Source organism: Eleginops maclovinus, chromosome 11, assembly GCF_036324505.1.
Source record: "Eleginops maclovinus isolate JMC-PN-2008 ecotype Puerto Natales chromosome 11, JC_Emac_rtc_rv5, whole genome shotgun sequence".
Lineage (NCBI taxonomy): Eukaryota > Metazoa > Chordata > Actinopteri > Perciformes > Eleginopidae > Eleginops > Eleginops maclovinus.
Genome location: NC_086359.1, coordinates 5,790,807 through 5,813,614, shown reverse-complemented (window position 1 = coordinate 5,813,614; position 22,808 = coordinate 5,790,807). Strand labels below are relative to the sequence as shown.

The 22,808-nt window shown below is 39.2% G+C and overlaps 1 protein-coding gene and 1 long non-coding RNA gene across 2 annotated transcripts; both read right to left on the bottom strand.

Annotated features, from left to right (window-relative positions):
* Nucleotides 1-1,801: 1,801 nt before the first annotated feature.
* gsx1 (GS homeobox 1) lies at nucleotides 1,802-3,054 on the bottom strand. Its single transcript, XM_063895963.1, has 2 exons — nucleotides 2,618-3,054; nucleotides 1,802-2,511 (listed from the first exon to the last, which is right to left on the bottom strand). Exons 1-2 carry the CDS (start codon nucleotides 2,991-2,993, stop codon nucleotides 2,159-2,161), a joined length of 729 nt encoding a protein of 242 aa, XP_063752033.1. The 5' UTR covers nucleotides 2,994-3,054; the 3' UTR covers nucleotides 1,802-2,158.
* A 4,924-nt stretch (nucleotides 3,055-7,978) lies between these two features.
* Nucleotides 7,979-9,373, bottom strand: LOC134872338 (uncharacterized). Its single transcript, XR_010166792.1, has 3 exons — nucleotides 9,273-9,373; nucleotides 8,455-8,630; nucleotides 7,979-8,116 (listed from the first exon to the last, which is right to left on the bottom strand). It is a non-coding gene; the product is annotated as an uncharacterized LOC134872338 (long non-coding RNA).
* Nucleotides 9,374-22,808: the final 13,435 nt, after the last annotated feature.

Genomic DNA, 22,808 nt, shown 5'->3' with positions numbered 1-22,808 from the left:
CCGTAGTCCTTTTTGCTTCAATGAATTGATCGGCACAAAATTAAGAATAAATAAATTGAGCATTTGGAGCACCGAGCGTATAAGCTCCCCCAGGGCGCATACCCCCGGGCTATTGAATGGATAAAGGGCGCTTTGCAGAGGACGTTGTGAGCAAAATGGGGCTCTATGATGCAATTAACAAAATAGTCTAATCCCATATCTTAACAAATGCAAATATTGGAGTTTTGTTAAAATGGTTAAGTGAACAATTAAATGAAAGTTTACATGTGAAACTTCAGATCCCAAAAAGGCACACTGATGCAGATAATGTGCTGTACGCAATTTAAGAGTTTTTACTCCCGTTGGAAAAGTATATACGTTTCCAAGGAAGCAAATATAATTTAAACCCTATTCAACCAAATAAATATCATTTTGAGGACCCAAGCTTCAGTCAGAGAGCAGCTGTGGCGGTGCGTAAAATAGGCGAACAAAACTGGAACTGTACGCTAAACTCCTGCTTTGGTCTTTTTTTTTTTTGGAGATGTTTTATGGATCAGGAGACATACTTTTAACTTAAATAAAAATATATCCACATACATCCTTCATGTACATTCAACACCAGAACAGTCAACAAAGACGTTTTGCTTAAAAGTGTGAATTTATTTTTTAAGGATGCTGCGTATTATTCGACTTGGCACTGTTTGTTTTACTTTGTGGATTGAATGTTTTTCCATAAAATACACATTTTATGGAAAATAATAAAGACTTTTTATTCAAATGTAATATCGGCTGAGTTGAAGAGTTTTGTATCATGTTTCAAACACACCTGGAGCTCATAAAACCAACAATAAACATGAGCTCACTGGTGCGTTAACAATACGAACAATATGGGTCATGGACACCAAACTGTGTCTTTTCCTCATTTATTTTCATGTTAGATCAATATCTTAAGTTATGCACACTCCTGATGCACCATTATATACCCACAGTGATTATTAGCTCAGTCACACGAGACGGATCATTTCAGCCTGGATGAAACTTGAAAAGAGCTCCGAAGGGCCAAGCAGTGATATGGGTTGAGTGTCCCCCAGGGAAAGCTCATAAAGGGACCTCATAACAACGTCTTTATCACCCCGGAGTGATAAGGATTATTGAGCATCTGATTTAATCTTCCAGAGTGGCTATGAGATTATGTGGCCTCCTTTAGATACACAAATACACTTAGTTTGTCTGTGTGCAGTGCACGCTGAGAATTTTAGGAATAAAATGCCTCTGTCCTTCCCCATTGCTTTTGGTTCTTTGAGTCAAAATGATGGACCTCGTCAATATATATATTATTTTTCTTTCTCTCATAACCCAAACACTCCTGCACAAATCAAATGTTTCTTCTTGTAAGAGAATATGGATATATGTATTTAAAATCGCAAAGCAAAAGAGCTTTACGCCTGAAATAAACCAGTGCACATGCAGCTTCATATCGCAGCCATGAGAATGGAAATGTGCGGAGATGTAATCCATGTTACCTTTATGACCAAATACTATCACACAGTATTGTCTTTTCACACCATCTTTTTTTTAAAATACATAATTTGGACTATATTGTCCAAACTGCACATAATAAAAGCGAGTTTAGATGCGCAACTGTGCGCACACAGTGCTGCGCAAAGACCAACATGTAACCAACACCACAGTATATTATTTCACTCAGAAATATTTTTATTTAAGTATCAACATTTTTAAATAAATAAATATTTTTCAATTACACTGAAGATATATTTTCAGAGTGATCTCAGCGATGTGACATTGAGGGAATTGCTCTCCAGCTTTTGAAGTCACAGTTCCATCCACACAGAATGAATCTAACCAGTAGTCATCATGTATACAAAATACTGTCTCCCCCAAATTACTAATAAACAATGTTGCTATTGTTTTTTGGGTTTGTTTTTACAAATATGCCTACCATACTCATAGGAGTGGCAACAACAAATTGACTGTTTTCAGAAAAAAACTACATACAAACGTACAACAAGTATACAACTATACAATAATTCAGGGCAATTCCCTAATTAAATATTCTCTTTCTATGTACAGACGACTGAACACAAGTGCAACAGTCTTTTTTTGGCTGTATTCAAAATCATGAGGACCAAAATCTTTCATGGCTAGGCAGATGGAGAGTTCAGGGGGAGACGGACAGGTCCACGTCCTCCTTCTCGGACGAGGAGGGAGATATGGGCATGTCATCGTCCTCTTCCTCCGAGCATCTCGCGGTGGACAGGGACGAGCATTTGCAGTTATGTGATCCAGTCCTTTGGCCGCTGCCCTTTCCCTCCTTTTTGTGCTTGACTCTGCGGTTCTGGAACCAGATTTTCACCTGTTTCTCGGACAAGTTCAGGTATGTGGCGATCTCGATGCGCCTCAGTCTGGAGAGGTACATGTTGGAGGTGAATTCTCGCTCCAGCTCCAAAAGTTGTGTGCTGGTGAAGGCTGTGCGCATGCGCTTGCTGCTCTGAAGTTTGCTGTTGCTGTTTTCTGTAAAAAATAAAAAATACATATTGTCAGGCACATGCGAAATGATGAAAACAAGTTAAATGTTGCTTTGTTTACTAAAACAATCCGTAAAGGTGTCTGTACTCACCGATAGAGATGCAGTGAAACTGTCGCGGGTCTGGGACCGAGTACGCAGCTTGGTAAATCCCGGGTCCGTGGCTGAGGTTGACGCTGTTGGATGAGTGATGCCTCGACAGGGCTGAGTGACAGTACTGTGAGCTGAAGGGAGAAAAAGACGCCTTGAGGAGCGGCAGGCTCGGTGGGGACGGGTGGAGCTGGGACGCGGTCATGCACAGCGGACAGAAGCACAGCAGCCCGGCCTTCCGGGAGTGGCAGGAGCCCGTCAGCCCGTGCGGGTGGTGCGGAGAGTGCAAAGCGTACGGGAATAAAGGTGGGTTGTTCTCGTTCCCCTTGTCGTTGGCCTCCCTTAAAATCAAGGAATCCACGAGAAAAGACCTCGGCATGTTTGCAAACGTGTTGCTCTGCAGTGTGGGAGAAGTTGAAGCGCGGTTGTGTCAGGGTGCTCTCCTCGGGACGGTGGACAGCGAAGTGGTGCTGAAGGCGCAGCGCAGCTCCTTAAATACCCGGCGTGGACTCGGTTCGGCCATGTGACGGTTACGCTGTAAGCGGCCAAGAGCTCTCAATAGGGTTTTGTGCCTTTCTCTCGGCATTCCCACTGCACGCTTCCCCATTATTTCACTTGTTAACTAAATGAACTGCATAATGTAGTCTATTCTTGTCAGCCCCACCCACGCCGCAAGAGGCGGCACTGCCCATTCTCCCTTTTATCATCACTCTCATTTTATCATTGAGCAGAGCTTAAATTTGCGAGAGAAAACGTTCCTGTCACATTCGGAAAGCCAGAATATGTATTCAAGTTTTGTCTTAGACATTAAGCAACCTCTTGGGTATGTATTCTGATGAGTTATCTGTATAGCCAGGGAAAGAGGGGACACTTTCAGAAATATTTACAACTGTTAATGTACCTTGATGGCACTTTTAGAACCGTATAGGTAAATTACAGAATAATTTCCCTTCGTTTATATACCATTAAATGTTTATTATGTCTGTATTTGGTAAGATTAAGAGGAAGTATTCATTATGAGCTGCATGTGATTGTGTATTAAATGTTCAATTAAATGTACAATTTTGTTCCTGAATAAACGCCAGCACTTCTTATTAGTATCTGTATTATTATATATTGTGTGTGTGTGTGTGTGTGTGTGTGTGTGTGAGTGTGTGTGTGTGTGTGTGTGTGTGTGTGTGTGTGTGTGTGTGTGTGTGTGTGTGTGTGTGTGTGTGTGTGTGTGTGTGTGTGTGTGTGTGTGTGTGGTTTCATATTTGTGTGACATGTCTTCTGCACTTGTGTGGCAACTTTACGGACAGTGTTGAGTGCAAACATAAATGCAACAGCTGCATGTAAAGTTTATGCATATCCATTTAAGGTTAATGTGTCATTTCTGGGCACAAAAAAGGGACAAGTCATTGCCTGAAGGCAGTGCTGTTAAAGAGCAGTGATTAATTCCTTTGCTCGGGCCCCTGCCGAGTCGGGGGAAAGAATATGTAAAAATAACCAGGTTTTCACTCTGCGGCCCTTATTGAATGTCATTGTGGAGGGTTTTCAATGAGAGAGAAAGAGAGTCGAATTAAAGTGTGTGACAGCGGCGGATAGACGCAACAAAGGCGACTCTGTCATAGAGGAGCCCAATGCTCCGCGCGTGAAGCCCCCGCCTCGCGCTCTGATTGAATTAAGTAATAGGAAAACATTTTCTTTCACTTTAAGGCTCTCTGAACAACACCTTCAAAGCGACTGGACCCGTAATGTGTGAGTAAATAGTGGAATGTGATTTCTTTTACTCTGAGTTTCCTTCTTTTCTTAAACATAAACAGTGTTTTATCATCGAAAAATTGAGGGTAAAAAATAATAAACGCCGGTCCAAACGCCTCGAGAAATGGGAAATGATGATGTCAGTGCTAATTTATTTATTGCATACCTACAAGTTTAACCTGCTTTATTGTTGTAACTTTCTGTTCAGCAGGAGTCAGCCTATTTAATTATTTGGATATTGTCGTTTGTTTGGGTTTATTTGTCGTCTGTTTTAGGCATATTTCCCATCAATTTTCATGTCTAGCGAATTAGCTCTTCAGGTCCAAAGCATACCCACATGAGGGTGTGATGCTATCTGTTTTCCCCTCATTAAAGAGGCCTAATGTGCTTAGCTTCACACCGCTAATCTCCCATAAAGGCTAGACCTGTAATTAGGCAGCGCCATTAAAGTAGGTACAAATTAGGAGCAGTTAAACCCTTTGCCGAGACAAAATATCTGCCCGAATGACTGCTGTATCTGCGAGAGTCATTTCCATTTTTCTATTAGTCTATCCTTTCATTTTTTGCCATGAATTAGCCATTAACTGTTCTGTCAATCTTGTCGCACTATGTGAAACATGTCAATACAAATCTACTGCTTTTATTCCGATTCTTAATGAGGAATTACGTTAATGACGTCATCAAACTGTTTTCATCATACGTTAAAACCGGTATTATTGTCACAAACAGTGTGCCGGATTAGGTGCAAAATTAAAAAGGCAAAAATGCGTATTGTTTGCAGCCCTGGGCCAAAACACTGCACATGTAACAAGAAGGACTTTAAAATGTGCTTTTTACAGCGGCAGATAGGCTGCATGTTGGTGGCAGCTTGATGTATTGCTTAACATAAAGATGTTATCAAAGGCCCTAATTTTCAAATTATGTACAGCAGTCACCCTGTGGATAGGAATAGAGGTTTCATGGGTCGTCACGCAGGGAGGCTCATCCTAATTTGCAATCCCAACTGGAGACTGACAAATAGTTTTGACCTCCCTCTGGAGGCGCGGGCCAGAAGTGCAAAGAATCTCATTCTCCATAATCACTTGTTACTGAGAGAAATAATCGAGGCAAATAGCCCACTCACATTATTTCAACTCCATTACATTTTTTTTTGTCCCAAGCTGAAAAAAATATACATTCATAGCCACTTGTGGTGAGATTTATGCATCATCACATTCATATCTGTGTTTTTCCACACAAACCAATGAGCTCCATGTTCAGTAACTAGCATACAGCTGTGGGTTGGCAAAGCTTCTTAGCGTTCATGTTTGATAGGGGGGAAAGCCCTGAAATAGTAAATTATTTATAAGATATTAAGTTGGAACAATTGCCATCACTCAAGTTCATCCCTGATGGTAACACTGACCAGGGCCTGCTGTGCCGTTGGAGAAAAACATTTTCAGGGGCTTTTATGCAATTATACCCAAAGATCTCGTGCCTGCTGACATAAAGAGAGCAGTCTGTTTATGGAGATGTAGTCAATATCTCCTTTTCTTTTTGGTATGAATAATTCATAGTTTAAGACACTATACCCCCTCACTTAATATGTACACACACTTAAACACCCACACATCTCTAATACAAATGATGGTTTTAGCTGACAGTGTAACAGGATTTAAGGTCCCAGTGGGGTTTGGCCCAGCCGTGGATGGGCGCTGTGACTGTCAACGTGACACAGAGGGCCGGCTGCCCCTCCTAATCTCCCCCTGAGGCAACATCACAGACCGCGGATCCTGCAGCACCTCTATGGACGCACAAAGGCCTGATTATCATTCATATGCTCAGCAGAAACACCAGTCCAATAGATAACAGATGACACATAAGTACCAGCTGAATGGTGCAATATGTTGAGGCTGCATGAGTCTATAGGGACTAATGAATCCTTAAGAGAGAGGGAGTCTGACAAAGAGCCGCAGTGAGTTGAGGTGCCACAATGTGACAGATATAAGGCTCCACAGGTGAAAATTAACCAGAGAGGATTAAATGCTAAACAGTTTTGGTTGCAGTTGTAAATATAAGGATTAACAGCCACGATCTGAACTCTCTTAGGCTTTTTATCATGCTGAGCACAGAGTGATCATATCTGGAAAGTGGAGGCATTTCAGTGATTATTTTGGGATGAGAAGTTAAGTGAAAATTTCGAGATGATAATTGATAAAGTACTGCTTAACTCAGCATAGCCTCACAATTAAGGAGATCAAATGGCATTTTTACTTCAACTAAAGTTACAAGAAACATTCTGCAAATTAGCATTAAATGGCTAGTTAAATTGTTGGTCAGGTGTTCAGTTTCTCAACACATTTCTTTATGCGTTTTATTTCAAAATGTGTTTTTTATCGGCACCATTTTTTCCCTCTCGTTATACTTAAAATGCAGCACTCTATATGCAAGCCTGGAGTATGATTTATTACTGGGCAAAGCGCCATGATTTTAGCTGTATTAACTTTTCTCAATTTCAGTGCCACAAAACAGATCAATAAAATCCATGAAGAAGGTACAACATATTTATTTAATTTGTGCCCCTGTGAATATGGTTCAGCATTTATAATAAATCAGACTTTTATTTAAAAGTTAACTTCTGACAGGTGTTTTTCAGGAGAGAGACAAGGATCAGAACGGTTCAAGATCATGAAGCATTTCATTGTGAATGTGTTAGTTTTGGGTTTGTGAAAAATGAGTGTTTGTTAGGAGGTTTAAAGAAGTGAAAACTACAAAAACAAAGGAAGAGGTTTCTGCTTCTGGCAGGTCTCTGATGAAAAGCTACTGGATCAATTCATTGCATTAGTTTTTCTGACAGAAACCTCTTGATTTGTTGTGACTGACTTTAGAAGAAATGTGTTGAAGTTTGTGTTAAAGACCTGATTATTTTAATATCAAGTCAAAGATGCCTTTTATCCATTTTCCTTAGACCAAATCATCCTCATGTCAGGAGGGGCGGACTGAACAAAATAATCTGAGACAAGCAAAAGGACAAAAACAGAGCAAACTATGATGACATCAGCCCCTGAAAGTGGGGATCATGTAGGAGGTTTGATGGTCAAAGTAAATTCATTACAGTGAATGGGTCGGGCTAAAATGCTTCAGCGTAAGACGAGAGATTTTTGTCTCTCCAGGATCCTCTACTAGTGCCGGTCATATGCTGTATTTTTAATGACTTTAATGAATGTTTTTTTTTAAATAACAATATGTAGTAATACTGTGTCAACATGCCTTTCTTACACAGATGACATTAATATATAATGTTTACAGAAGTAATGATTAGCTACTTTTGTATGATGCTTGTATGTTGTAGTTCTTTTGGTCTGTGATTTATTGTTGTTCATTTTTTGTGCTTTCTGAGGGTTTGAACCGTGGCTGATGTGATATAATATCAAAGGGACAAAACTGAGCTCACATTATTGACCCAAGTACTATCACTGTCATCAAGAGCTATAATACAATAACTTAAAATACCACAAGATACATGCATTATATTTAGCTGCTAAGTTTGTTTGTTTATTAATAAACACGTATATGCTTCAGGGTCATTTTAATTTGGTGCACCAGTGCAAAACCATGAGGCATCGCTGCACAGTAAAACATCTCTGCGTGTGTGAAAAAGACAAATGACACATCTTACGTCATGCTGACACAAGTCTGTGTGTCTGATTTATTGGGGTGCTTCGTGAAAATCTCCTAGCAACCTCCGTCATGGCGGTCCAATAAAGAGTCCAATAAATACTGTTGAAGGATGACATGTGTGGTTATGAAGTCACTTCTGCAATCACAATAATGTAAATATATGCATCACAGTAACCCACTGATTATCTTACCTAAATGTTGGTGTTTTGAATTAAATAAAATGTTAAAAAGTACCTAAGGTGAATTGCCACTTTTTCATGCAAATGGAACTCCATGACTGTAGGAGTCGGAGAGCTCAGAGAGAATGTACAAAGCCTATGTTCATAAATCAATCAATCAATCAATCCAACATTCCTAATTAGATAAACTGATTCATTTTATTAAATGACTTTAGGATTAACCATTGATTTGACTGAAATGCTTTTTGCTGTACATACGTTCGGTTCATTTGGAGGTTGTTCCTTTTTGATTTTATCCTATGATCTGAATGCTGAATTCATGCCAAAGTCTGAGCCTCTGTGTTGTGTTCGAGTCCAGGTCAAGTGCTGCTGCTAGCTGCGTCCTCAGCGCCTCGGCTGCCTCTGCACGACTGTGTCTCTGTCTGCCTGAAGGACTGAACATAGTTAATGAATAACTAACATCAAGGGAAACGTGAATATCTGTGAAAGAGCTATTGTTGATAGAGGTTCAATCAGTGGAGTTTAAACTCAGAGGGCATGGCTAGATCTGAAAAAACAAATAAACTCAACCTTCCCTTTGGGGTTCAGTCGGAGCGGTTTCTGTTTTCTTCAACATAAATTGTCGACCAGGAAGCAAATGTGGCAGAACAGTACTCTTGCAAGAGCTGTCTTTTAAGATAATAGTTTACTATCATTTGGGAAGACTCTAGCTTCCTGTTATTTAATGTGCTTATATGTTTCTGTGTAAATATCTAACGCTAGCTGCATCAAATATAAATACATCGTATATCAAAGTATAACATTTAATACCATAGGCGCCACTGGTAATGCACTCCTTGGATTTAGAGCGTCTTGCACTTCAGTGTTGAAGCTTTTACCACTTGATGTCTAACTTTTTTTAGTCCGGGCTCTCAATCCGAGTCTCCTCGCCACACCTCCAACAAAGGAGGTCACCACCAATAGTCAGTAAACATGTTTATGAGCTGATATATGATACCTGTCTCCAATTTCCAGTGGCTGTTGGTAAACTTAAAAGCAAATCTTCAGAAATCCTGGGTTTGGAAAAGGCAAATTACCTTTATGAAGATGCAGATGAAATGGACTGAGACACACTCTTTTTGTCTTCCTTTAGGCACTGTCTTTGGTGTAGCATCCACTACTTCCTGCACACAAAATCTCACAGGAGCATAAAGCAGGTTTGTGTAACTGAGCCAAAAAAGAAAAAGTTAAACTCTTAAATTGAAACACCATCAAGGACAAAGTACAAAACAATAATAAAAGTATGTACTACAAATAGAAATGTACTACTACTTACGAAACGGAGTCTTCATTTCTCATTATTATCACTCCCTTTAAAGCATTTGTAATTCATGAATAGGGAACTGCTCTATTTAAGGAAAGCAGAGAGCAGTTTCAAATCATTCTAAGTTTATATTTCAGCAGGAAAACACATGCTGTGGACCGTGGCTTTTCTGTCTGACAAGAATTAATGGGAAAAAGATGCAAACCTGACACTGTGGCCTGTCTAATGAGCCCATTTAAATTTGAATGTGATGATTTTATGGGAACTAAAATGGTGAAGTATGTCTTCCATGAACTTTTTCCACCTCTGGAAAAATAGTACAAAGCAATACCGTCTGCCTTCCAATGTCTCTGGTACTAATGCACAAAGCATTTGTTAACAACTGAAATCTCCAACTGTGTCTCCTGACACTCAATCCTCACACTTTCCTCATGAATGAAAAATAATTAGAAATCAGGTTTTGCTCAAAAATGTAGTCAGAGAAACTCCACAGAGCCATCAGGTCTAAATATCTTTGGATGATTTCCAATTTTCTTTTGATGTGAATCCATTTGTTCTGCTATAGATATGTCTCCAACTTCTCCTTTGACCCTATTCATATAAAAGCCTTGAAATGCTCCTCAAAGGGGTTTGTTACCCTGCGGAGGTCAGTAGGCGATTACGTATGGCTGACTCACATTTTTCCAAATCAGCAGACTTTTGGCCTAGAAATAACAGGTCAAACCAATGAATTTAATGAACTCTCCCAGACACAATGAATGCCTCTTGCCATTTGAACCCCAATAAAGGGATATGGGCAGGTCAGCCAGCCCTTTCAAGGGGTTTGTACACAAATGTGACAGAATGCAGTCGCTTCAGTGTCTGCGCTGACAAGTTGTTCAAAGTGCTGGGGATGTCAGTGATAGTGCCTTCATCCACACAGCCCCCTTTGTTCCCCATTTTGGGTCTGTTGCTCTTTCATCAACAGTCCCACACGTACAAAAGCGAAAGAATGCAAAGCGTCTTTTGCAATGTTCTGTTTGCCTCATTTCTCTCCGCCGAATGTTTTGCTGAGGGCCAACAAGCAGGAGACTTTATTGTAGGCAAAACAAAGCCGAATTACGGTGCAGAACAACTTCTGATGGTGACTCGCTACTCCTCCCTCCTTTTAACCGCCTTACTTTTCTGATCCTCCCCCTTTTCCCTCCCCTCATTCCCTTTCTCCTGCATTCAATGTCACTTCTTTCTCTCTGAATCTTCGTTTTCGATGCTTCGATGTCTCCAGCAGGTTTAATTTGAAAACTAAACGACAAGGGAACAGCCAAATGTTGAAGGGAAATAGCAGTTCAACTTCCAAAACGTCGGCATCGAGCTCGTTTCATGAAGCAGCTGCCGAGTTGTTTTGTGATTGGTTGAGAAAAAAAACATCTTTTAGCATACGGTATCTGTGTGTTCACTTAATTGAATCAATTGGAGGCCCATGGGAAACCACCGAGGGGGGTAAGGGTTAGGGAGGAGGGAGGTCAGAGAGTTAGAGCAAGAGGGAAGGAGGGGGGATAGACACTCCAACAACTACTCATGTAGCCATTACTTACTAATTTCAGCTCTGCAGTTCATTATTAGCTCCTCTCAGTGTGATTCTCTAAACAACAGGATGAGGATGAGCTTTAAGGGAAAACTTTTAAAGGAAGCGGACTGAAAGACCGCGATTCCTTTAAGTTTATGGCTTTCTCATTAATGACCTCCTGCGGTTTGGCCCATTTCCTCTCCATTCATGTCACATTAGCTTCCTTTCAGAGGTCACTTTGTTTTGGGATTGCTTTCATTTTTTAAGGACACAAATGTTTAAATGTCAACAAAAACTTTCCCAACATTCTCGCATTTTGAAACTAAACAGTCCACTTTTCAGCCACAGATGAAGAGAAATCTGAGGATCGTTTTTATTTTGTTTCTGAAGTTTTTCTTTTTAGATGTGGAACAAGGATATGTTTTCCAAATATCAAACGGTACCCAGTCTTCAAATATCTGTTCCCTGGGTGAGTGCAACACTTTCAGGGCAATGAATGAGACATTTCAGAACATTTGCATAAGTAAGAACCGACCCCCTGTATGATTTTCATAACCCAATATCCCCTTTTCTTCTCAATTCTCTATTGCAGGCATTGTGATTTTGAGTCAGCTTTGTTTGATTTTTTCCCCACACTTTGCAGTTGTTTCATTTACTTCTCCCCCCCTCCTCCATCCTAATGACCTTTGCGACAGCTTTTGAGTCCGTCTCACTTTGACCAAACGGGGAATATATGGCTCAGCCTTAACTTTCTCTCAAGAGTTATGACGTAACGTTGTGAGAAAAAAAGGTCTGGACTAATTCAAAGTCTATATGTGACCATATGAGTTGGTGTGATGACGGGTCACTGCCCATCTCACAGGGTCCCCCAGTTTTCTGCAGATGCGCTCTATTCAGGAGGCGACACGCGGCGGGACGCTGCTGGGAGGTAGTTACTTTTTCTCCCATTACCATAGAAACTAACACACTGGCTTTCAGCTGGACTAGGCCAGGGGTCTACTGACACCAACTTTCAGTCCTGACAAAACCCTAAATGGATCGCAGCGCTGTGAATAATACCCATTTGTACCCAGTTCAATGACAGAATGAGCTGCCAGCAAAATGCAATGACATAAAGCAACAAAAAAAAGAACGAGGCCTCCTTTTTGGGGAACTTTTTACTATAGACACAATAATAATAGGACAAACACTAATATGGAGTGAGGCAGTCGAATAAAAGCTGTTTACATAATATAAACATGAAAGTAACATCAAGTTGTTGTCAGTTCAAGCTGTTTCTATTGCTGTGTTTAGTGCCAGAAATGCCAGAAAATGTTTAAACTTACTGTTGGACATTTTGGGGAAAATGCCTTTTTGCTTTTGAGTCGAGAGAGGGGGGAAACAGCTAGCCTGGATCTGTCCAAAGGTGACAGGGTAAAGTCCCTGAAAACCAGATAAGGGGTTGTTTGTCTCATTGTAAATATAAATATATATAGATCTATAAACATTGAAAAGCACCAGCATTCACCACTTACTTGGCAACGCTGCAGCAGCTGTTTACAGTCTCTGTGCAGAGGCTCCCATTGCAGGAGTGGACTGAACCTTCTTTCTTTCTACCGCTCACCACGGGGGGCTCCACTGTTTGCAAAATGTCTGATTGTATAGAAGTCTATGAGAGAATCACACGACAATCCCTAGATTCAAGTCTTCTTGTGGGCTACCTTGTGATTGACAAGTCGATACCCTGATGACCTGTCAATCAGTATAGGGGCGTGTTACTCCCCAGCTACTCCCTCTTATTCAGATATGGTCACTTCTGGCTGCGGAAAAAATGACATGGTGATGACTAAAAAGCGTAACTCAAGGCTTCGAAACGGTGTTCTACAAACCAAGGTTGACATCACGGTGGCTTTATCTTTTAGACTAAGATAAGATAATATACCGTCCCATCATCTTGTCAATGGAAATAAATATTGTAGTTTTTTGCTGGTTGGAGCCCTTGTTTACATCCTCTTATCTATGGGTTCTTGTGCAATGTGTTTCTCCATAACGTTTTATTTTTCACAGCTTGTTAATGTATTTTTATAGAATATGGGAAATAATTAGGCAAAACATAAAAACACACATTCATCTTTAACTACAGAAGCTTAAATGTTAGGAACCTAATACCAGCAACAGGTTATAAAACGTATATGAATGTTCATTTGTCTAAATCAATGTTTGTATAGCTGCTCCCCACAGCTGCACAACTCAGAAGTGTAATTGTCTCGCCCATCCTTAATGTATGATGTATATATTACATGGTATATGCATTGTGGTAGGTACGAGGTCAGAGTTCACCATTGATCCTCTCACCCCTGGCAGGTGCAGCTCACAGGAGTGAGAGGAGGCGGCCCCTCATCTCTCCCACCTCTTCACGCTGCTCAGCGAGAGAAAGGGAGGAGTGTAAATGAGTGCACTCCAGAAAGCTATCACCTGCTCCCTCCACCCTAAAATCCCCACTAACTCTGGCAGACAGAGATACCCTGCCACCCCGGCTCAAATTTCTCAAACTCCAGTTAATGAGGGAGAGGGTCAGAGAGAGGGAGGGAAAGGGAGAGAATTAAGAAACTAACTATCAGACCATGCCGTGATTTTGTTTTTTCGCCTGTTTTGTTGTTTTGAGTATGAACGCATTCATTGGCAGCAAAATGTACATTTGTCATGCCTATAGAGGCAAATGAATTGGACTGGAAGGGGTATTGAGTTTGTGCGCAGAGAGAGCCCAAGGGTGAGGTTGTGTATTGATGGGTGCCCCTCCCAGCTTCTCCCAGATACCCCCTCTATTGTGACTTTGAGTGAATGTATCCTCTTGCTAAGGGCACTGGAATGTGTCTTCTCAACTCATGTGATGGATGGGGCCTTGTTTTGCACTCCTCCGCCCCTCCCTCTGAATCCCTCTTTCTCTCCCCCAGCCTTTGACTCTTTCATCACATCCTTTTATTCGGCACCAATAAAAGTCAGCGATTCTTCATCAGCCGTTGTGCAGATCTGAGGGCCGCTGTTATTTTTCATCAGGAGTGTGTCACACATCACCATTCAGTCCCTCCGTCACACAAATTCAGACACTGGCACAGAGGCAGAAGCAGGTGGAGATACACCATCAATGAATTATTCAAATGAGACACTGGGCATATCCTTTAAATTTAATTTAAATACTTGGTTAATGTTGTTTGGTGGACCTCAATTTATGCACAAGGGTGATATACCGTCTGAACAAGCTGTGATAGTAGGAGAAAAAAAACATACACTCATTACTCAAAATGAAAAAAGTAAATAACAAAAATAATAATAATGAAAAATAAAATTCCTATCTATTCCATCATTTGGGGTTTGATGGAGTTAATCCTCAAATCTTTATTCTCATGAAGGGCCTGAAATAAGCAACTAAAATGAATAGCCAATTGTGGCCCACTGTACGGGGGGGGGGGGAGAGGTTCACACTAACCATGACTCACAACACAACCACTTCAATTCTGCCCAGAAATATTTGTTGCGTCTCTCTTTCTCCAGCCCTCAAATTGAGGCAACACAAAATAAACGTTCTGCTTGAGCTGGCACAGAATCATTGACTTGAAATCAATCATTTGATTAAGATAATATCATCGACACATAAAGGGCTGAAAAACATGATAATGCCCGCTTATTTTCAGACCTACTCTTCACACCGCTCCAGTTTCCACATGTCCAAATGCACTGGTTTAATCTTCAGCTGATTTCTCTTGTTAAACTCCCCCCCCCCCCCCCTTCTCCAATCACACAAGTCAAATTCCAGATAGGTCAGCAAAAATATACCTACAAAATGTGATGCCCTGTACCTGTTGGGTCCCTTTCAGAGAGTTATCTTATAATATATCTTATTCATTCAATATTGTTTACTATTTTATTCTAATACTGATACTATTCTTTTGGATAACTGGATATTTATTCATTACCATTCACTTCTTCTTTGCAAGGAACCTTTTCCCGATGCAATTATACTTCCTCTGAAGCATAACATCCCAAGATACCTCACACTCAGACATCATTTCCTATCGTTGGACTTATGGAAAGAGTCTCTATTTAAAAAGTGTTATTCAACAGAGTGTTACATAACAGAAGTCAGGCCTCGCAAATGAATCATCAGCTCAGTCATCATGTCAAACAACGATCCTCTGGCACTCGACGACAGTTTATACAATCTAAAAAGACTCATACACACCTAAATACAGGCCGAGTATCACTCAGAATATTAACACATTTCACTCTCAGATGACGGCGTGTGGATGCACAGAAATGCCCATACTGATAGCAGTAGAACCCCGCTGTGGTTATTGTAGAATCATATATATCAGCTTTAGATTCAGGTCTGATACTTTGATCATGAGTATGCATTTCACTTCTTCAAAAATATCTTTAAAAAACACTTGTGATGTGCGCACCTTTTTATATTTATTATCAATGTCATGAGTAGGAAGTGATTTTATAAACACATACAATCAGGCAGAGCAGAAAGAACAGTAAGTCCTGATAACTAAAGGACTCACTCTGTCATTTGAACGACAATGTGATTGAATAATGGGTAAAAAGATTAAAATGATTAATGATTTAAATATGTCTGAAGACAGAACTGCAATAAATAGTTGAGGAATAATGTTGTTGAGTAAATAATTAGCTGATGGAAAAAAAAAAAATCACTAACTATTTTCATAATGGATTAATAACAGAGTTACATGTTTCATGCAAAATCGGCAGAAATTTCAGGTTTCAAATATAGAAATTTCCTGCTAATTTATATATTATACGATTTCTCAGGGTTTTTGACAGACCAAATAAGGACATTTAATTGGGATGGACTTTTTTCTCACTAGGCATTTTAAAACAAACGGTTTAACGAAAAGATATTTGGCAGATTGATCCATCATTTAAAATAATCTTGAGTTGCAGCCCTATGACACACACAGTTCAATAACAAAATAAACACTTCAAGTATTTGAGGAAAATAATTTCAAATATCACTTTATTTTAATTATGTATTTATTATTATTATTATTATTATTTGAAAATCCCATTTTCATATTTAGGTGTCTGCTTTTTCCACAATTGGCCATAGATGTATTAAATATTGTTTGTCAAATTCAAATAACAAATAAATGCTAACTATTTGCCATATTTTCTGGCAGCAACTACTTTGCACTGAGTAAATGAAAGAGCAATTCTTCGAATATCTCACCTTCATTAGCATCTCATTGTATATTTGAACAGCGCCCTCTGTAGGCCGTACAGGGGAATCTTCCCAACACTGAAGCAGAGCTGAGCAGTGTCATCAATACATTCATACCATTTACATATCATTCCCTCACTATTTATCAGCCTTTTTAGAGATTTAGTTGTAGACAGATGTTTAATTATGTCCAGAAATGTAAAATCAGTAGGCAAAGGTAATAATATAATCAAGCAACTTATTCTTTAGATAAACAATTGATATGCGATCCTTTGAAAACATTCCTGTCAACAGCCATCAACTCACTGCTCCATAGTTTCTCTTACTTTAACTGGACTTGTAACTTCTCACAGTATGTTCCACATTTATATCTAATTTAATATGCCATTGCTGCTCACTAAATGTAAATAATATCCCACTTTTATATTGTGTGACCACGGTCAGCCTTTATATTTCCACTCTTTTAGTTCTGGTCTTATCTTCTATTTTGAGATCTTTATATTGTATCATTGTTCTCTTTTTATTTCTAATGATGTGCGATACTTGTTTTACATGCTGCTGCAACGAAAACATTTCCCAACTTGTGATCAATAAAGAATATCTTGTCTTATCATAAATTGCGAGTTTGAAAATTCTTGAAAAATATTTTTTACATCAGAACCCCTAAAATGAAAATGCTTATTTCAAAGAAATTCTTCCACGTATGAGATTATTCCTCATCATTTAAATGTGCTACTGTGCATTATTTTATTTAAATACTCTAAATACTAAAGCTGCTACATGTTGCTTTATGTCCTGGCATCAATAGCAGCTCAATTACAGTTCAGCATTTTAACTTGTGACTGCTTTAATGGGTCCACATCTTTTCTTTTATTAGGTGTTGAAAGCACGCTGCAGCATTAAATTATATCCGCACAATGGACTGGTATTAGTTTTTATTGTGCTGTCATCCCCCTCCTGCTCCCACTTCACAACACTTTGCTGACGGCTGGCTGGCGATGGAGGAAAGGATTGAGAAATTGCTCATCTTGCCGTCTCCGCCTCAGGCGCAGAGGACGCTAACTGTGTGTGTATACTTGGGTTTGTTTTGTCACAGTGTGGTGGGAGGATCACAGGGAGCCGTCAACAGAGGCAGATTTAGTATCGCCTCCCAGCAGCTGCCTCTGTTGCCTCCAGCTATAACTGTCCCTCTCCTCAAAGTTTCAACACTTTTTTTGCTATTTTATTCACATTTTTGCAGTATCTTCTTCGTCAAAACATGATTTTTAACCTTTAAGGATTTGAATTCACCACATCACCTTTTAATGTTAAATGTAAATAGCTATTTTAATTAGTTTATTCCTTAAACAGCTTTTGAATTGTTCTTCACTGTAATTATTGTGAAGATTTCTTAATGTACGCTATTCTTTTTACAATGTGTCTTACCGAAAAATAAACATTTCGAATTAAACATTTTATAATATTTAACATAATTGAAGGATATTTTACATTACTTTGGGGATAACTAATCCTTGATCTGCAATTTTATACTTTAAGTGACATTTTTCAGTTCAAATATGAAGAAAGAAACTTTAATCCTGAAACATTTATTTGTATTTTGTTGTAAATATTTGTTGTATTTAATCTAATTCTCTTTTGTGTACTGAATGTCTTAACTTCCATTTAATCTCCGCAAGGCTGAGCGTTTTGAACATTTCATTGTATAGTGTGAAATATTTATTTGAACGATATATATTTTCATGCCTCAAAATTAAACATTGAATGATTGAAAACACAGTATTAAAATGACCCTGAAATAATTTGAATTGGGGCTGGTGTATCACATTTCAACTACAAATAATTCCCAATGACAATTTGATTTCAATATCTGTAGAAAATGCAAAGAAAATGATAACAATAATGCCATCATACAAATTCATCTGTTATATTTGGATTTTCTTGTGTCTTTTTTGGCAAACAAATTACATTTGAAGGTGAGTTTATGGAGAAGGGGAGAGGTGGTAACCGTAATGGTAGAAATGAGCTGGATTAATTTGGACATTTTATTATATATTTGACATTTTTTCTAAATCAGTTATCTTAAATATCAGTATATTGGAACACCACTAAGTTGGATGCAATTAGCTGGAATTATAAAGGATTATCAATATGGAAAGTAATTGTTTTCACTTCTCATGTTAACACAGAAAGGCCACTGCGCACATAATCAAATGTGGAAATTACAAATCTGTGATGACTACCATAAACGTTTTCAACAGATCATTTAAGATGGTATTATTTAACGCATTACATCGTCTGAATTATTGTTTGAATGTAACCTTTTCATAACCATCTGCATTGATATATCGTGTTGAACTGAAGGATGTCTGACGGCCGGCATTTCTTACAGATGTTATAAATGATGTGCATGTCTTTATGCGTGTGTGCATTTGTGTGTGTGTGTGTATGAAGCAAAAGTCTAAATGTGCATGTTTTTAATCAGCCCTGGTATAACCTCTTGACGCACAGAAAAATGGCAGAGGCATTAAAAACATAAAAGGGAAAAGGGCAGTAATGAATTTAGAGGAAAATGGACATTAATGGTATTAGCATTACTCATGTTCCATATAACAAATTATTGGAAATTTGACAAGCACACCAAATTATCTCCTCATGCCTGACGGGAGTATGGTGAAGTCCTCTCTAGCTGCTGAGGAAAGACAATTTCTGCTCATTTTACTATTTTTAACAATAGAACCAACCCATTAAGACAAATTAATGTCATTATGAAGTCTCTATGAAAATGACAAATACCACCGTTTCGAGCAGCTTTAGAGGCTATTGACAATAATGAAATTCGCTGTACAGGTACTGAAAAGAAACACTCCAAGTAATTATTTTCTAGTAGCTTGTTTGTCTGCCATCCGTTCATTTGCTTTCAGCTCAATTATCTGACTCTGTGAGCATGTGGGGGCGCATAGTGCTCTGCGGCCCACAGAGCGAGGGCCCTAATTGGGCAATTACTGTTCTGTTTCGGGGCTTTTAGCTCCAGTGGAGAGTGGAGGGAGACCGTGGTGTGTAAAACCATGAGGACCTTACATGCACAAAACCACACATATACACTGTTTAAACAAAAACAAAACCCTGCGTCCTCTATACAACACAAAGCTATACGGTGCAGCTTTAGTGCAGCTCGTGCAACAAACACTAAAAACATGAAAAGTGACAGGAGTGACAGGAGCGACCGGAGCTACAGGGCAAAACACGGCTTTCAGCGACACATAATGCAGGAGCAACGCTGAATTATGTGCAACTTTCCAAACCAGATTATGTCATGTACATATGCATTCCTCCAGGTTTCCCTTTGAACAACATCTCACCACCTGATATAAATAGCCGAGAGTGCTTACTGTGTAACCCTGCTGAGCTTTTTTTTGGGGGGGGGGGGCTGAGGTAGAAGGGTTGCTGTTGCTCTATAGGAGGGTCAACAGTGGGTACCACTTAAAAGTGTTGTGCATCATCAGAAATCTGGAAACAGCAAGACTCATTTCAGAGGTAGAAAGCAGCAGCTGTGCTTTAGATATATGCACTGGGTTCAACTAAAGGAAGTTAGTAATTCTTCAGAAATTAAACTGATGAAATGTTAGAAAGTTTTATGATATCTAACCCGCACAACTCTATGTGCCTGGCAGAAAACAAAAAGGGTGACAACTACATAACAAGACGATGAGGGGTCAGGATATGCTTTAATGAGGCTAACGGTGGTGGCTGAGCAAACAGGTTTCATTTAGTATACCGCCCAATCAGTGGAGAGATCTTAGGCCTACTCATTGGAAGTGAGATATTTGCTTCAAGATTGCTTTTACTCTTCCACTAACTTTGGTTTTTCTTCCCACCGTTTCCAATCAGAGATGTTACACAGGACTAAGAATGGGAACCTTCCTTCAACAAACCAAAACAGGAGGAAATGAGCACATAAAACTGCAGACACAGCCGCACTAATTGTTTTAACGGACTTACAAAAGCCATTATATGTGCTTGTTTTAATGTTTATATGGAAACAATGATGTTAGATTACAGTTACTTCCGCTATTACAGTACGCAGCTAACAGAGACATGATTAAGACTGAATGATGACGCAAATCAAGATAATCCTAATTCATTCTGCAGGTTTGATAATGATATCATTTCTCTAAGGTTAAAAATAATCACATAGAAACGTCGTCAGTGGCTCATGGGCTGTTTTGGAAGGGGGAATAAAAAGGATTTTGACTCCATTACTAATCCAGTATATGCAGTTTGTGTCACCTGGCCTTATGGTAATGTTTGTGACACTGTCGCTGCTGCATCCGGAGTAATGTGCAAAAACAAAGGCGAATTATAGACTTTAAACCTGCGAGATAAAAGTTAGCACCCCAGCCCCCTTCCCTCCCCAGCTCCCCCTCCTCCCCCTCACTAATTTTCATATTATCCCTGTGCTGTGCGCTCTCCCCCTCACTTTAACATTCTGTCACGCGCTCCCTGGATCATGTAGCTTGTGTTAATTAAACCCTCTTTCAGATCATTTTCTTGCTCAAGTGGCCTCAGTGCAGCACCCATTAGGCAGAAAGCTCTGTTATCTGAATTTCCAAATGTAGCTCAACATTTATTAAAGTGAAATTCATCCAGTAATTGCCCGCCTCGGTATGCCCCATGTCTCCCTCTTACCTCCAGGGCCACCTGCTCAGAGACACCTCCAACTATTTACCAGCCTGACGCAGGGTAATTAGACCTCTCTGACCCCGTCCACTAAGAGCCCGGTAATTGCGTTAATAAAAAAATTAACAGCAGCAGCATGAGGATCATTCTGTAAAAATACCCGGTAATGAAGCATTAGCCTTGATTTTATTTGGATTAAAAACAGCTATAGGTATTTAAAGGTTACAGTGTCTGCTAAAACAATATCAGAGGAGAAAGTTATTTATTTTCCTTTTTTATTAAATCTCTGTAAAACTAAGGGTCAGATGAGGCGGGATTTTAGCAAACATTTTGAAGATTTTCACTGCCTTTGCAATTATGTTGATATTTCATCTGAAGGCCGTTTTTTTATACTTTTTAACCCAGCAATGTTGTGTGGAAAGTCTGCCACTTAGACAATTACATCCCTAGTGAAGGAAGTTATTTTGAAGGATTTGAAGTACCTTTTTTCTAAATTAAGGACCAAATGATGCGGGAATGAATAATTGTAAATGTGTTTTTCTCTAGTTATATGGACTCGTTTAATAAAGTAAGAGCAGTGAAAAATAAGAAGTTTGATCAGCACTACATACGCTTTCCTTACTCTCTACATAGAATATGGCAAGAGATACATTAATCACCTATATAGTGACATCCTATGGGCAAATAGTGCAACTGCAGTTATAAGGGGAGGGTAGTGCCGTCAGTCTGTCAAACCCTGAGGCGAATAAATCATCACTGATGCACAGCTTCCATCAGCAAAGACTTACGACTGAATCTTTCAAATCTGCAATATTGAGTTAACAAAAAACAACCTGACCTGTGGCTTTTCAAAAAATATGAAATCTAACAAACTGCAGACCAAGTTTTCTGTAATTGACATGCTTGGTTTTAACATATTGTGGTAGGAATCTTCTTTTTGAATGCGGACTCACCAAGTTAAGCTCAGTCTGGACACGACTAAGCTTCATGTCCTCTGGTTAAATCCTGTTGGCAGCATGACCATCAGGGTCTCCGAGGGGTTCAGCTGGGATCCGACCAACTTTAACTTACATGTCAAGTTTAAAAACTGCAGCTAAACACCTATCGCTGATTATTTTATACCCAGATAAAGTGATGCTTTTATAAACATATACATTTTTTTTACATAATGACATTTCATTTAGCATCTGTCCTGAAGATCTCCCCAGAGTGCCTGTTGTTTCTAACATCAGACTGCAGTGCTCCATCACCAAGGCTCCACAAAGGGCTGCCTCTTCTCAGCCAAACAACACAGCTACCAGAGAGTATATTTACTTTACTCCATGGATATCAGTTTCCAGAGCCAGGAGACAAGGCTTTTAAACGGTAAACAACCATTCTGACGCCCATTATTTGCTATCTTGTAAATCACAAGCACAGATATCCATTAAAAACATTTAAAATAGTAACTCAGAGTTTTCATGTGGATTTTAAATGTATTGGTTAATGAAGCACTAAATAATTCAAGTGCTTTCAAGGTGAAGTCAGCTGAAAGTGATTTTTAATTATTGTTTAATTTCATTTCTTGTTCTAGTACGCTGCCATTTCTCTGTTTTGATCATTTTCTCTCAAATTGATTTGCTTTTCATATTTGAACTGCTTACTAGACTTGAAATCCTCTAATTTTAAAGCTTCATTTTGTTACAAAACCACATTTTTCATATCAAATTCTTTGTGAGATAGTAAAGCACATTTAATTCAACCACAAGAAATTGAAATATGCCAGCTTTAACAATTTAAATGTATTCATTATTTATGAATGAAGCAATGGGAACATCTCCTTGTTGTAAACCCAATAATGAAATCCCACACAGGGCCAAGAGCAG